This window comes from Musa acuminata, chromosome BXJ3-6, assembly GCF_036884655.1.
Source record: "Musa acuminata AAA Group cultivar baxijiao chromosome BXJ3-6, Cavendish_Baxijiao_AAA, whole genome shotgun sequence".
NCBI lineage: Eukaryota > Viridiplantae > Streptophyta > Magnoliopsida > Zingiberales > Musaceae > Musa > Musa acuminata.
The window spans coordinates 34,910,435-34,926,314 of NC_088354.1; the positions used below are offsets into that span (position 1 = coordinate 34,910,435).

The window sequence follows — 15,880 nt, forward strand, 5'->3', positions numbered from 1 at the left end:
ACCAATATAACCACCTATCTATTTCCAAATATTACAGTGGCAAACATGCTATTCTCAGCAAAAGCCTCTCATCGAATATTTGTGCATTTATTTTCCAAGGCATCATTTTTAGAAAGTGAGAATTCCTCTTAACGTTGTTAGATTTCTTAAACTCTTTTTTATGAATATTAAAATTAAAATTGATAAGAGACCATTTGATCGGGGAGTGAGTTTGCTCGATGAGAACCTCTAAGGATAAGAGAGGCGTAACGGACTTATAAATCCTTGATTCTTATACTTCTCAATCAATATGATATTAAATGATCTTATCAAAAATATATAATAATTTAAATTAATTAATTAATATTACATATATATCGAGAAAAAAGAATAATATAGCAAAATGGTTCGTCAAGATTTGAATCTACTCAGTCACACCATAATACACACTTTGCATTGCTTAGAGAAAGGCTCACACTATGTCTTATTGCATGAAGAGAGTAAGGCAGCGACAGGTTAGAGAGACACACAGCCTTTTCTTCTTCGGCTACCTTCTTCCTCTTCGTATCAGCCTGCAGATGGCATCTCAAACCACAAAATAGAACAACAGTACATGAGGGGATTATTAGCACACTGAGTTCACTACCGGAAGTGGCACATCACAGCAGGAGAACTCAATAAACTCGCGGTAGTGGTTTTTGTTGGCACAGAGAGAGAGAGAGAAGATATCAGGTGGATCTATTGAACCTCCCATCATTTTCATCACTTACCTTGTTGGAAGATAAACTGCAATTATAAGTAAGCATAATAATAATGTCAAAGAGTTTAAATTATTACTTCCTCAAATCATAGGATGTTGAAGCCTTAATATATCAGTTAAGGCTTAAAAGTATGATTTCAGAATTAAGAAATCAAGAAAAAGCTTGTCTTGAGGAGATGCCGCCTGGGAATGATGATCACTTGGTCGAGGAAGAATTTCTCTTCGGAGACGAATATATTCTTATTTAATTTTAATTTCTCTTGGGAGTGCATTTGGCATTTATTACGAGTCGAAAAAGACTTATAAGTGATTTTATCAATTCAAAATAAGAATGTATCCGAAAAGACTACTTTGTATATTGTTAGTTTTATAATCCTCATTGGTTATTGAATATTAAATGGCTTAATAAGACAATAATCCTTTTGAATGTCATACTAATATGATGTTTCGTCATCTCCGAGAGCTAACATAATCTCGATTGATAAAAATAACGATCATATAATATCTTGTTAATTATTATGGAGATAATCTTGAGCTCAACGAAAGCAGTAGCTGATGAAAAGAATAGAAGATAAGAATAATTATTGAAGAAGCTTTATTGAAGTAACTTTAGCTTGAATATATTAACATGTCCCTCTCCTATTTATACAGATTAGGAGAGAGGATTTTTCTCAACAGAATAGAGGATTTCCCTCAACATAATAAAGAAATTTCCTCATATAGTTGGAGAAATCTTATCTTCTATCATGCCCCCGCAAGATGATGCTCTTGTCAAGGATTCCAATCTTGGATCGATGCAAAGAATGGTTTATGAGCCAGAGGCTTCGTGAGTAGGGCAAGAGCAGGTCGCTGCTGCTGCTGTTGTTGCTGTTGCTGTTGTTACGGCTGCGACGGCGACGGCTGCAGTAGAGGAGAAAGCTACATCAATAGAAAAAGCTATAGCAGAGGAAGAAGTTGTTGCAATGTTACAGCAATGTTATAGCAAAGGAGGAAGCTACAGTAGAGATGCAGTAGAGGAGAAAGCTACAATAGAAGTGCAGTAGAGGAGGAAGCTACAACGAGGCTACAATAGAGAAGAAGGCTACAACAAAGAAGGAAAGGTGAGGAAAAGTAGTAGTAGAAAGCTTTTTCTTTTACCGCCGGAGGTGGAGAAGCAACAGATAAATCGACAACAAGAAGAGGAGGTTGCTCTAAGCAAGTGGTGGCTCTGATACCATGATGAAAAGAATAGAAGATAAGAACAATTATTGAAGAAGCTTTATTGAAGTAACTTTAGCTTGAATATATTAACATGTCCCTATCCTATTTATACAGATTATGAGAGAGGATTTTTCTCAACAGAATAGAGGATTTCCTTCCCCAACTTGATAGAGGATAAGATTTCCCCAATTATATGAGGAAATCTCTCTATTATGTTTATTCTGTTGAGGGAAATCCTTCCTCCTAATCTGTATAAATAGGAGAGGGAACATGTTAATAGATTCAAGCTAAAGCTATTTCATTTCTACAATAAAGCTTCTTCAATTATTGTTCTTATCTTCTATTATTTCTATCATGGTATCAGAGCCACTTGCCTAGAGCAAGCTCTCTTCTCGCTGCCAATTTATCATTGGTGTTGCCACTCTGCGCCAACGTCCGTTCCCTTCCGCTACGGCATCTCTAGTGCTGCTCATCAGCACTACCCCATCTTTCTTCCTCGTTGTAGCTATTTTCCTTCCTCTTCTGCTATAGCTTCCTCTTCTGCTACAACTTCCTCCTCTGTTGCAGTTTCCTCCTTTGCTGTAGTAGCATCACTGCAACATTGCTGTAGATTTCTTCTCTACCGTTAGAGCCATCGTAATTGCAACCACGACCAACGTCGTTGAGAAAAGCGAAGCTTCGCTCTTGCCTTCGGCCAGCGACCAACGTCGCTGAGAAAAGTGAAGCTTCACCCTTCGGCTAGTGACCAACGTCGTTGCATTCCTTAGAGGCTCCGTGGTCAATCCTCATCTTCCTCACCGTGGTAGTCTTCGCTGATCTGCCAACACTCAGCAGACTTAAGGAGAATGAAGGGAACGCTTGTGCCATCACAGCAACAGTAATCGCAGTAGCAGCAACAGCGATCTACACTTATCTTACTCATGAAGCCTCTTGCTTGTAAACAATTCTTTGCATCGATCTAAGATTGGTATCCTTGTTAGGAGCACCATCTTGCGGGGGCATGATAGAAGATAAAGATTTCCCTAACATGATATAAGATAAGATTTCCCCAACTTGATAGAGGATAAGATTTCTCCAATTATATGAGGAAATCTCTCTATTCTGTTTATTCTGTTGAGGGAAATCCTTCCTCCTAATCTGTATAAACAGGAGAGGGAACATGTTAATAGATTCAAGCTAAAGCTATTTCATTTCTACAATAAAGCTTCTTCAATTATTGTTCTTATATTCTATTATTTCTATCAGTAGCAACCCCACACGTGTCATGAGCTGGACGAAGACAGTCTTCTCTACCCTCCTCCCATGTTTTGCCACCTTCAACATCAGCATGGTTTGGTGGCGTTCATCTCTTTGTCCTCGTCTAGCAACTGGGAGATGAACAATTTAGGTGTAAGTTTCTGCAGGCTTTGGTTTAGATGACGAGAGTTGAAACAAGGAAGACAAGCCAAAGCAGTGCACAATCTAATGTCAGATGAGAACATCAGTATACAGGTATATATGATCTTTTACCAACTCAACCATCCTTGACTTCCCCTACTACATCACCATACTGATGTCGGATTTCCAATATGTTGCTAGGCATTACAATGTACAACTCTGTCTTATGATTCAAGGAACACAACCACAATGGCAAAATATTGAGAGAAACAAAGAAATGATAGGGAAAAAAAGAAGAAAATAAAAGATACTAGTTGAGTTCAATCTTCGATTACTGGATAACAATACCGGTTTCAGTAGCAAACCAAGTAGAATTAGGTTGACGCTCCATGGCAGTTTATGATGGCATCCCGAGTGAGACTGAAAGAACATCATTCGCCTCCATTGTCTACCAACAAAAAGCTGTTTACTACAGGAAACATCCCGATAGTCTTTTTTTTTCCCTTTTTTTCCCTCAGCTCCCCTCAGCTCCACAATACGAATCAGAACATTGCAGAAGAAGCCCTTGGGAAGCATTTTATGACCATTTATAATTAGACTTCATTTGAAAGTGACACCAAATGAGTCTGTTGCTGAATTGGTGTTATTGCGTTGCCACCTCTCAAGTCTTTGGGTCAGACTCATGCTCGAGTCGTCGCCATCATCTTCATCAGTACAGTTGGTGGTGGGCTTCCATTGGTCAACCAGGGGAGAAAGCTTATTGACTGCGTGGCTCATGTCAGGCCTCTGGTAGGGCTCTCGGCCCGTGCAATGCCACGCCAAGTCTGCAACTTCTGCCAGGCTCTGTTGATCTTCTTCATCGAGTTCAAGAACTTGATCAACCATGGAATTCAAAAAAGTGTTCTTTTCATGAGAAATTCCTCTGCGGAATATTGCCACCAGATGGCAATCTTCAGGGGGAAGCGATTCATCTAGTACTTTTCTTCCAGTAATTAGCTCCATTAGTATCACGCCAAATGCATAAACATCAATTTTGGTCGACACCTTCCCTGTAGCTGTTAGAACATAGAAGCTCAGGGTCAGCAAGTATCAAGGCAAAGACAAACAAATTAGTTGCTGGATCTTTATTCCGACCACAAGAATCAATATAAAATCATAGTAACTGGATTTGCAACATAGTTAATTCCTCTGCTACCTTATCTTGATATCACTTACATTCTCTCTTCCGTAATTTTGTTCCCTTTCAAAAGAGTAGCCAAACTCACATTACCTGTTTACTGATCTCTATGCCTTGCTTTCTCTAATTCATTTATAGCCCAAGCATTGATTCAAAATTTTAGGTAAAAGGAACATGATTCAGCTTACTAACAAATAGCAAACCAGAAGAGCCATGGAACATGGTTCAGCTTACTGACAAATAGAAAATAAGAAAAGCCATGGTACAAATGGCTTTAAAAAATATTAGTGTCACAAATGAAAATTAACATGTCAGCCAAAAACACTGTACTACTTTCTCATGATTGAAACCAAATTTAGGAGTCTACCAAGTGCTCATTAGATATAACAATGACTTAACGTTAGTGATTCAGTGTTAAGTCGACCATGTTTCTTGTCACACCAATTTCATAGATTTATGTGACACCCAACTTAGTCTCACATTGAAAATGTGAGGATGGTTATGAGGGTATACAGATTTTATTGGATCTACGATTATTCATTTAGATTTAAGCATATTGGGTCGAGTAATTTCAGGTTTATTAAGTCAATGGATTAGTTCTCTCATTGAAGTGGATCATGAAAATTTATATTAGAATGGATCCCTGGTAATAGGTACAGTGCAGGGCTCATGTAAAAGAAAAACTACTCTAGATAAGACTAGAAGCATATCACAAGCATGGCTTCACCACTAATATGGACCTCCTGATTGAATAGCCATGATTCTGGACTATGGGGGAAACTTGTGGCACCTCTATTTAGATTCACATTGAAGGTGGAGGATGATTATAAGGGTACATAATGCTATATGAGTCTAATACTACTAGTTCCTGATTGAACATTTTGGATCACGTGGTCCCAAGATTATCAAGTAAATGGATAAACTCTACCGTGGGTCTGGTTCATGACATTTTAACTCCATGAGACTAAGTCATTGAAATAACATCTCTTTCTAATCCCCAATCCATTTTATCCATGATCTTGTTGTCCTAATCCATCAATGCAATCAGATCTGAAAGCTGCTTTTTTCCTTCTACAAAAACCAAAATAGCAGCACCAAATAAGAAAGTTGCACAAGGATCTGTGAATCTGTGTGACAAAAGCACTTGAAGCTTGAGTGACTAGGGTTGAGGAATGCTTTCTGAAGGTAGCCTCAAGAGTTCTGATATATAAATATGAGCCTTAAAAATTAAGATATTTTCAAATGTGGATTGGCCAAAGGCACTAGAATTACATATTGCAGTAAAATATAAGACTACAAATAAACCAAAATCTCAGGACAATGGTACATCTTAAATCCAAAATGAACATGTAATATTGTCCATGGTATGTTGTGATAATTTGCTAATCTCTAGGACTGAGAATGTTGCACCGAAATATTGCACAGAAATGTGGATTGGTGAAAAGCACTAGAATTACATATTGCAGTAAATCATAAGACTACAAAGAAAACAAAATCCTCAGGGCAATGTTATACCTTGAATCCAAAATTAACATATAATTTTCCCCATAATACGTTGTGATAATTTGTCTAATCTCTAGGACGTTGTGATAATTAGTTCTGAACACTTGTAAGAGCAAAATACTCGCAATAGGCTAACCACAGGCAACTTGACTACTTTTGAATACTCAGAACTAATTTCAGATTTGTGTTTAACTTTTAACTTCTGTTTTAATCTTTAATTGGTTACCACACACTGCAGAAAAGAATTATCACCTAACAACCCTGCTCGTGCATATCAGCCTAGCTAACAGACGATCATCTACTAAAACAATACAACTCATTCACCCACTAGAACAAAAGAAGTAAATTTTCAGAACTACACAAAACAAGCCAAGTCCCTGGTATCATTGTCTCCAAGAAAAATTAATACAGCTGCCACTTCCAACGCTTGATAATGCAATATTATGCCATAACAGATCTACATTCTCGCCCATCAAATTGCTTCTTCTCATGCATTTACAAGCAGACACCATAGAGTGATATAGGCACAGATACAGACCAAGAAAAACTTGTGCTGTTCAACCCTAATAGAATGACCATGTGCAGTTGTCCCTATTGATGCTGGCCCCATTTTCTCATAAGAGTTGCTCCATCGATACTTGGTCCAAATATTTTATTGTCTTCCACTCTAGAAGCTTTCAACAAATTGGTAATGCCGATCTTATATAAGATGAATAGGTTCTTATTAGAGGCATTATTCTTCATGTCAAAAAAGCAAATCAATCTCTGATCCAAGATATCAATTATTTTATTCAAATCTGATGAAACTTTGGCTCCTTAATTCTCATCAACACCTTGTCTTTAACCATGCAGAACCTTCTATTTATGATCAACTTCAAGTTTCTTAAAAGTTCAATAGTTAATGTTCACATCTTTTGCGTATGTTGTGAAACTATAAGTCCAGATACGCCCATTGGTACCTATCTTTCTTATAATAAGACTGAAATATGCACCGGACAAGGAGGGTAAAAGATGTCTCGTTGAAAGTGAGCCATAAGCCACAATTAACTTATTCCTACTACCAGATCATTGTTTGTGGAATTTGTAGTCGTGTTTCAAGTCAAGATGACATCATTCTGCTCCTAGCATTAGTCCTATCTGGTATTCCATTTGTACACACTACACACATTATCAACCTATGCCTTTGATTTTCTACATATCCACTATTGCAATTTCCAAGACGATTAGGCTGATTTGGTGTATTTCTTCTTTGAAGTTAGAAGTCTATATGCCATAAAAGAGAAGTGTATAGGCTTCTTGCCTAAAGGTCCAAACTAGAATTTGACAAGCTTCTTAAACAATAATGTAACGGAAAAGACTGTCCAACGGCCTCCTTTATTAAACAGAACAAATTTTTAAGATACTATAACCCAACTAATACTTAATTTTATGTCCATTTTCCTGAACAAGACAATCTGTGGTACTTCAACTAATATATACTTTAATTAGTATTCTCTGAAAGAATAAACAAAAACACACTTACTAGCATACTCAGGTGCCAGATATCCAAATGTCCCTGCTAACCGTGTCATCATTGACTTCTGATTGTCTGCAGCAAGCTTGACCAACCCAAAATCAGAAACCTTGGCTCTTAAGTCCTTGTCCAAGAGGATGTTAGAAGGCTTCAAATCTCTGTGAATGAAACTCTCCTGAGCCAAGCTATGCAAGTACTCGATCCCCCTAGCGACATCCAGCACAATTGTCAGCCGCTGCTTCCAAGTTAGTGGGGGTTCATTTCTACTCTGCCATTCAAACAAGTGCTCCCCCAGTGTACCCCCTGACATGTACTCATACACCAAAAGTCTCTCTTGGCCATCATCACAGTAGCCAAGAAGTGCGACCAAGTTCCGATGTCTGACCTTCCTAAGAACATCAATCTCTGCTTTGAACTCCTCATTCCCCTTCTTACCCATCACATCGCACTGGTTTCTCTTCACAGCAATTAGTGTTCCATTATGATCCCCTTTGTACACGACCCCAAATCCACCCCTGCCCAGGATGTTTTCTTCGCTGAAATTATTTGTGGCCTTTCGGAGGTTCTGGATCGACATGTACATGCCTTGAGCTTCGCCCACATATGCGCTTGCTCTGTCGGCACCGCTTTGAGTGTAAAGCGGGTCCAAGCCTCTGCCATTCGCATTCATTCTGTTGGATCCAATATTAATCAACTCTGGCTCATTTGGAGGGGTTCCTGTTGGAACATGTCCCAACTTTTCCTCTTGCTTTTTCTTGCGACGATGCAGAAAAAGTGCCGCCAAACAACCAACAAGAACCACCATAGCGACGACTATACCTGCAATCATGCCCCCTGCCTTAGATCCACCAAACTGTCCAGGTGAAGAACCGAACATCCCGGAAGAACTTCCATCACTTGAGCCAGAGTCGGTCCCAAGCTTGGGATTGCCCTCCAGCTTGAGTGTAACGGAGCTGGAAAAAGACGGCATCTTTCCAGAGAGGTTGTTGTTGGTGACATCCAGCACCTGGAGCTGCGGGAGCTGCGTCAAGCTGTCTGGGATCGAGCCAGTGAGGTCATTGTTGCTCAGGTGCAGCTGACGCAGCGAAGTGAAGTTGGCGAAGGCTGGGGAGATGACCCCGCCGAAGTGTTGGCTCGCAAAGTTGAGAACGGTAACGCTCTTCTGCGCGTCGCAGGTGACGCCCAGCCAGTTGGCGCCGCAGGGCTCGTTCCCCTTCCACGACTTGGCGAGCACAGCCGGGTATCCGAACCCCTCGGCGACCGTGAGCAGCGCCGCGACCCGGGGGTCACAGGGGCCGGGGGCGGCGGCGGATGTGCAGAACTGGTTACCCGTACCGACATCGAGGGTGGCGAACTTGCTGGCGAATTGCGGAAAGGGCCCCTGAAGCAGGTTATTGGAGAGGGTGGCGTTCTTGAGGGTGAGGCAGGCGGTGAGGGATGGCGGGACGACGCCGGTGAGGGCGTTGTCGCGGACGTTGAATGACTCGAGGGCGGTGACGTTGGATAGGTCCGGGATGGGCCCCGTGAAGCTGTTGGACTGGAGCCAGACCATGGTGAGCTGGGGCATGGCGCCGAGGACGTCGATGCTGCCGGAGAGCTTGTCGCGGTCCTGCTGGTTGTTGAGGAGGAGCTGCTGGATGCCGGAGCCGGCGAGAGAGGAGGGGATGGAGCCGGTGAGCTGGTTGTAGGAAAGGCGGAGAACGCGGAGGTTAAGGAGAGAGCCGAGGAAGTCGGGGAGGGTCCCCGAGAGGGAAGAGTTGGACGCGGAGAAGTCGGCGAGGCCGACGGCGGCGGAGAGGTTATGGGAGATGCTCCAGGGGGCGAGGGGGAGGTCGTCGAGGGAGATCTCCTGGAGGGCGGAGAGGCCGGCGAAGAAGGTGTCGGGGAGGGAGTCGAAGGCGTTGCCGTCGAGGAAGAGGGTCTGGAGGGAGGAGAGACTGGAGAGGAGGGGGACGGGGCCGGAGAGGCGGTTGCGATGGAGCCGTAGGGAGGAGAGGGAAGTGAGGGCGGAGAGGGAGACCGGAAGGGTTCCAGAGACGCCACGAGAGCCCAGGTTGATGCCGGAGATGCGACCAGCCGAGCAGGTAACGCCTTCCCACTCGGGGTCGCAGGGGTCGGAGCCGGACTTCCAGGAGGATGGCAACCCTGAGAGGGCGCGCGCCAGGTCCCACATGGCCTTAGCGTCCGGTGAGGAGGAGGGCGAGGCCGCACCGCATTGCCGCGCCAGATCCAACGCCACGACGAACGTGACGAACTGGACGACGGCGGCGAGGCAGAGCTTCCTCCTCTCCGCCATTGTGGTTACGCTTACATGTGAAAGATAGGTATTGTTCTCCTTCTCGATGGCGCGTCTCTGTCTCCGGTCTTCGTCTGGATTGGAGACAGAGGCGGGGGAAGGAGGAAGAGGCGGTGGGGAAGAAAGAACACAGAAAAATTCGGGCGGTGGCGAGCGAGAGAGAGAGAGAGAGAGAGAGAGAGAGAGAGGCGGGTGGTGTGCCTTTGAGGATTGCGTTGGCAAAGCGGCGTGGGGGGCACAGCATTGGAGGGAATTCTTTTTTCTTATTTCTATATTTTTAATTTGTTTTCTGTGATAAATGGATGGCTGGGATTGATGGATGGGCCAACACGAACGGACCGATCGGATGGATATGGACCTCCTTCTGATCCCACGATAAATAGCGACTTATTCGCGACCTTGTGTTCGTTCCCCGTCTTGACCAAGGCATGCAACAGGGTCCCCCAACTCACCTACCGGGCCCCACCTGTCCAAACGAGGCTGGGATCGCGTCTCGTGACGTCAGCTTCGCGGGGCCTCCTCTCCGCGCGCAACGGCTATCCAAGGCTTCTCCAGTGGAAGGTGGACCACCCCACGACAGCGGAAGGCTATCTGACGCCCAACAGGCGATCAAAACAAACAGCCCGCCGCGGCTATCAAATCCGAGTGCCGGTCGAAGTCTCGGCCCGCTCCTCATTGGTTCAATCGACGGTTCAATTAATCGAACCACAAAATTAATAACTTTTTAAATAATTGTACGCTATATTTAAATTGAGTGATTTCAATTTTATTATTAGAAAAGTTTAAATACTCGAGAGAAAATCTTTAATATATTTGATAATAAATAAAACACAGAGTTGGTGAAGGAGAGACTGCCTTCAATGCAAAGAAATCAGAAAAGCTGAGCATGCAGGAGAAAGCCTGCCTGCAGTGACTCAACTGGAAACAAAAGTGATGATTCCTTCAAAGGCATACAGAACCCATGTCGAGTTTCTAAGCTCACCTAATCCTTTTAGCAACCCTTCATATCACAAGGGATTGGTTGATTTGTGAGTAAGGTTGGCAAAGTAGTCCTAACTTTTATTCTTTTTATAAAGTGCTTTTTTCCCCTAAATATGTACCCTCCCAAAGTTTGAAAATGGTAATATAATTGACTTGATTAACATATAACAACTTTAAATGCTTAAATATTTTAGATATTTTTACCCGAGAAAATAATTAATATTAATTATTTATATATAATATAATATCAAATTTATCAATTTTATTTGATCCAAACCACTAATTAATCTTCCTCACACTTTACGTCGTGACGAGTCCTCCGACTTCGAAATCCTTTTCTACTAAATTTTCTCATAATATTTAAATATTAAATTAATTTTAATATTAAATATTAGATTCAGTGAATTACTATTTTCGTATATATATATATATATATATATAAGAGGTAAACAGGTGATCAGCTGCTTGGCATTTGAGTGCAAAAAGCACATGACACGTGATAAGCATTAGCTGATTCAGAGCATATTCCAGAAACGAACACGTTGCATGGCCGCGCCCACTTCGCACGAATATTTTAGCGTCGCTTTATTAAAGCTTGCAGACTTCCACCTCTTCGAACTTTGCTTTAATTAACATCTTTCCACCGTCCACAACGATCAAATCGAGCTCGCATTGTCGTTCTGATTCAGCCGCAGTGATCCTAATTTGGTCCGACCAATCCACGACACAATAGACCTCAAAGTAGAACTGACACGTAGCAGAAGAAATCTTACAATAGCAAGTTTAACAGAGTTTCCCGTTCATTAATAGTATCTCAGTTACAGATGCATAGACAACACAGATCGAGAAGAAGGGACTTGAGATATGCTCTCATGTCCATCACTACTACACTTAAGTAGGTAGGCACGGTAAGCTCGAAGCTCCAGCTCTCAAGCACCGCTCTCGATGCTCATGGGCTGCGCCTCTTGCTTTGGCAGTCCCACAGTGTTTGCTTTCTGCAATTAGAGATGTGTTCAATTGATCAATCACTTTGCACATGCAACAAAGGAGGGTTTAGTGTGAGAGAGAGGAACGCAGATCACTCACATTTGCTTCCATTTGTTCCAGTTTACTCAGCTTGGCAAAAATGTTGCTGTAGAATTTGGCGTCTTTCTTGTTGTACTCTTTCACCTTCTCCTTCAGGATTTTGTACTCCATCTTCACGTCTCTGAGTACCAGGAACCAGAAATGTTGTTGATTACATGAGCTACAACCTGTCGGTCATCGAACAAGTGAGACAGACATACCTGTTGTCAGGGTCTATTTCAAGTGCTTTCTTGATGTCCTGCTCTGCCAAATCCAGATCACAGAGATGCATGTACGCCTGGGCCCTCCGGTACAAAGCCTTCACGTTTGTGCTGTCAATATCCAGCACCTGAATTTTATCCATTCATTGACACAAGATCAGCTCATTCTTGGTGTCAGGCTGCCAAAATGAGGAGAACTCAACACAGTTACAAAACTATTTCCTACCTTTGTGCAAAGCTTCTCTGCTTGTTTGTAGTCCTTCAGCTTGAGTTTGCAGGCAGCATTGTTGAGGTTGCAGGTCACTTTTAGCACCTTGGATTGTTTCTTCTCCTCATCACTGAATGAGCTGTCATACTCTATGTATTTAGCAGCCTGTGCCCCAGTCAGAAATTTTCAGTATGTTCATCATATGCATAGCTAATCAATAATGCTTAGTAATTTTTACTGCATTTCACATAACAATTTGATGCTAACAGGTGATTTACCTTTTCATATCTCTTGGAGGCCCTGGCATGCTTGCCTAGTTTGAATAATGCATTGCCTTCTTCTTTCTTCTTCCCAGCTGCTTCAATTTTCTCTGCAGTATTCAGGTCCCATGATTCTTTTTCCTGAAGGTACAAGAGAGAAGCTCTATTAGTTTTGGATGACAAGTCCAATAAGAAACTGTAGAAGGTGAGCGAAGCCAAGGAACACCAACCAACCTTTACAAAGGATACAAGCTCGATCTCATAGTGAACAGTCGAATTTGGAGGAACCACAGCAAGATCCTGCTTTGACTCCACACGGTTGAACGCATGCTCAGGTGGAATTGTGACATAGGCAATTTCTCCTTTCTTCATTGACATCACGGCTTGATCTAATCCTTCAATTACTTGCTCTGTTTACCACAGCCAACACCTGATTTGTTAGCATCATCCGACAGCTATACACAAACATTCTTCTTCGACTATCGGAACAAAATGCATTACCTTCATCTGTCTTGAACTCGAATGGCTCATCACCATCATGTCCCTTCTTCACAAAGACAGTTCCATCATCCAGTTTTCCGATCAATTTAACTGTTAATATCAAAATTGAAGCTTTGAGTTAAGACAACCGGGAAATCTTCTAGCACAACCAGCATAACATGTGACAGAAAAATCTCACCTTTGACGACGGCACCATCATTTGGGCGTTCATAGCCTTCTCCCTCTTTGAGAATCTTCTTGATGATCTTCTTATCATTACCAATTTCTGTCACGGTTTTCCAAGACACCAGTTCTAGATCGATATGAAGAGTTGCATTTGGAGGAACGGCACCTTCATCACCAGAAGCTTGCCTCCCGTCTTCACCGAAGGCATCTGAAACCAGAAGTGACACCATCGTTAGCATGTGGCCTCATCAATGCAGGTATAGGGTAAAAGATTCTCTTTGTCTTCTTAGGTTCAATACTCACATTGTGGCATTACTGTGAGTAGAACCTTTTCACCCTTCTTCATAGTCTTCACAGCTTTTGACAGTGCAGGGCAGAAATATCCTGGTCCAAGAAACACCTATATGTGAGATCAAACTCAGCAACGAAGTAGAAAATCGAGATTAAGAGAAGAATGTATACTGACCATCTCTCACAGTGAACTCTACTCCTTCGGATTTGGAGACCACGGTTCCATCTTCAAGCCTTGCCTCATACCTCACTGCATGAATATAGAGAATCATAATTAGAAGATCCTGTAGGAAGTATGACAACAACAACAACAACAACAAGCAGCCTGCAAGAAAGCAAGTATACCTAGAACTTCATCTCGGTCCTTCGGATTGTCCCATTTGTCTCCATCAGTCAATATTTTCTTGAAGATACCTCCATCTTTGCATATGTCTTTCACACTGGTCCAGGAGAGCAGCTCAACGTCGAACTGAAGAGTTGCATTGGGAGGAATAGTGGGAGGGGAGCCAGAGGCACCATAAGCCAGCTCCGGTGGAATGGTGAAGATGGCGTTCTCTCCCTTTTTCATTGTCTTAATACCTTCATCCCATCCCTTGATCACTTGGCCTGAAATAAGGAAGAGAGTAGTAAGATCACCATTCATTGATCGTTCTGCTTGCACAGATCAAGCAAGAGAAAGCAGTTGTTGTGCATATCTTGTCCTACATCATTTATCTTCACGAAATCACAGAGGATGTAGCATAAACTTAGAAATTAAGCGGAGCAATTCAATTATTGCCATCAATCTTATTATGTAGTGAGCATTAATTACAATAACAGGTAACTTCTAAAGTATACCCACTCAAATCCGCTATAAATCTCAGAAAAAGAGGATAAGAATTCATCACCTTGGCCAAGATTGAACCTGAAAGGAGTCCCGCGATGACGGCTGGAATCGAACTTAGACCCGTCGAGCAAAGTTCCCGTGTAATGCACTGCGCCAAAAGCTCAAACTTTAGCACGAAAAACACTAAACTGCAACCACCGAAAGGCCGCAAAGATGGGGTCTTTCTTTACCTTCGACCTCGTCGCCAGCCTCGGGGTGGTCCCATCCCTCCCCTTCCTTGACGAGCTTCTTCCTAAGCCCCTGCTTCCCGATCTCCTTCTCCTCTCCGACCTTGAGAGTCGGGTTGTCGTCATCGAGATCCATGGGGTCCTCATCCATCGTCTCCTCGCCCACCGGGAGGTCGAAGTCCTCATCCATCTCTACGGCTCAAGAAGACACCAAACGCTATTGTACAGAGAGAAAGAAAGGAAATGCGGCAAAGCCGAGATGCCCACAACGTGTTCGAGATCGAGGCTGCGAGCGCAACGCGATCGGAGAAGTGGAGGGAGGAGGGGTTTAAATAGGGCGGGCAATCGGGTTCTGGAGAGTTCCCGGGGAAGAAGATAATTAAAGCAAGGATGCTTCTAGAGAGGCTCCGGCCTTCTTCCAAACGCTTAGATTGACACGTGGTATCGTTCTAGACAATTCTCTTCTAACTGTTACTAATTAGAATTATTATGACTCATATGCATCTTAATCCTATTTTCTAATGTTTGACACATAGAGACATAAAGAGAAGAAAAATAATTATTATTTGCTTTTAGGTTGAACAAAATGAAATTATTTGAGATAACCTATGATTACTATATATATATATATATATATATATATATATATGGGGCCCACTTTGGGTTTAGTTGTTGGGTTAGGGATTGGATCGGGCCATGCTTGACTTGAGGTTGGATTCGATTGGGCGGGTTCTTGGGTTAATAACGGGCTTTTGGGCCTAAAATGTTGATTGGGCCGCACCATGATTCCCCATGAATGTGGTTTTCTTGATGCCGGCTTAATCCACAGCCACATATAATAATTTCATGTATTGTTGTCCTAATGAAGGGGATGTGCATTTTTATTATCAGAGTACTATTAAATACTGGCTGAAGGAAAAAGAAAGGGAAGATATAACATTTGAACTTACCATAATAAATATTTTTAGTTGGCTGACCATTAATCCTATGATAAATGCTTTAACAAGATGAGACAAAAGTAGCTCTTGATTAGCAAAAATAAAAAAAAAAGAAGTAAAAGGAAATGTTGATCCACTTAAAACACTTGATGTGGTTGTGGTCATTAATTTACAGAATCCAACTTCTCATGCCATGAGGGTTTTCTAGATAGAATTTAAACATAGGATAATTGAGTACAGTAATTTTCATGCTTTTGAGGCAACAAAATAAAATCACTATTGTGCTTTACAGCACAACTATTGGGAAATTCACATTGTTCATCCTATTATTAAAGTTCAGAGAATCCACCAAGATAGCAATAATAGATCAGTCTCATGTTTGATTTGTCATC

At 42.1% G+C, this 15,880-nt stretch overlaps 2 protein-coding genes across 2 annotated transcripts; both read right to left on the reverse strand.

Annotated features, from left to right (window-relative positions):
- Positions 1-3,781: 3,781 nt before the first annotated feature.
- LOC135640459 (receptor-like kinase TMK4) lies at positions 3,782-9,948 on the reverse strand. Its single transcript, XM_065154913.1, has 2 exons — positions 7,519-9,948; positions 3,782-4,371 (listed from the first exon to the last, which is right to left on the reverse strand). The coding sequence occupies exons 1-2, from the start codon at positions 9,803-9,805 to the stop codon at positions 3,917-3,919; spliced, it is 2,742 nt and encodes a 913-aa protein (XP_065010985.1). The 5' UTR covers positions 9,806-9,948; the 3' UTR covers positions 3,782-3,916.
- A 1,607-nt stretch (positions 9,949-11,555) lies between these two features.
- LOC103989262 (70 kDa peptidyl-prolyl isomerase) lies at positions 11,556-14,864 on the reverse strand. The gene is made up of 13 exons (XM_009408065.3): positions 14,554-14,864; positions 14,385-14,471; positions 13,843-14,103; positions 13,673-13,747; positions 13,510-13,590; positions 13,220-13,414; positions 13,042-13,131; positions 12,775-12,950; positions 12,559-12,681; positions 12,299-12,445; positions 12,073-12,200; positions 11,873-11,993; positions 11,556-11,781 (listed from the first exon to the last, which is right to left on the reverse strand). Exons 1-13 carry the CDS (start codon positions 14,738-14,740, stop codon positions 11,716-11,718), a joined length of 1,737 nt encoding a protein of 578 aa, XP_009406340.2. The 5' UTR covers positions 14,741-14,864; the 3' UTR covers positions 11,556-11,715.
- Positions 14,865-15,880: the final 1,016 nt, after the last annotated feature.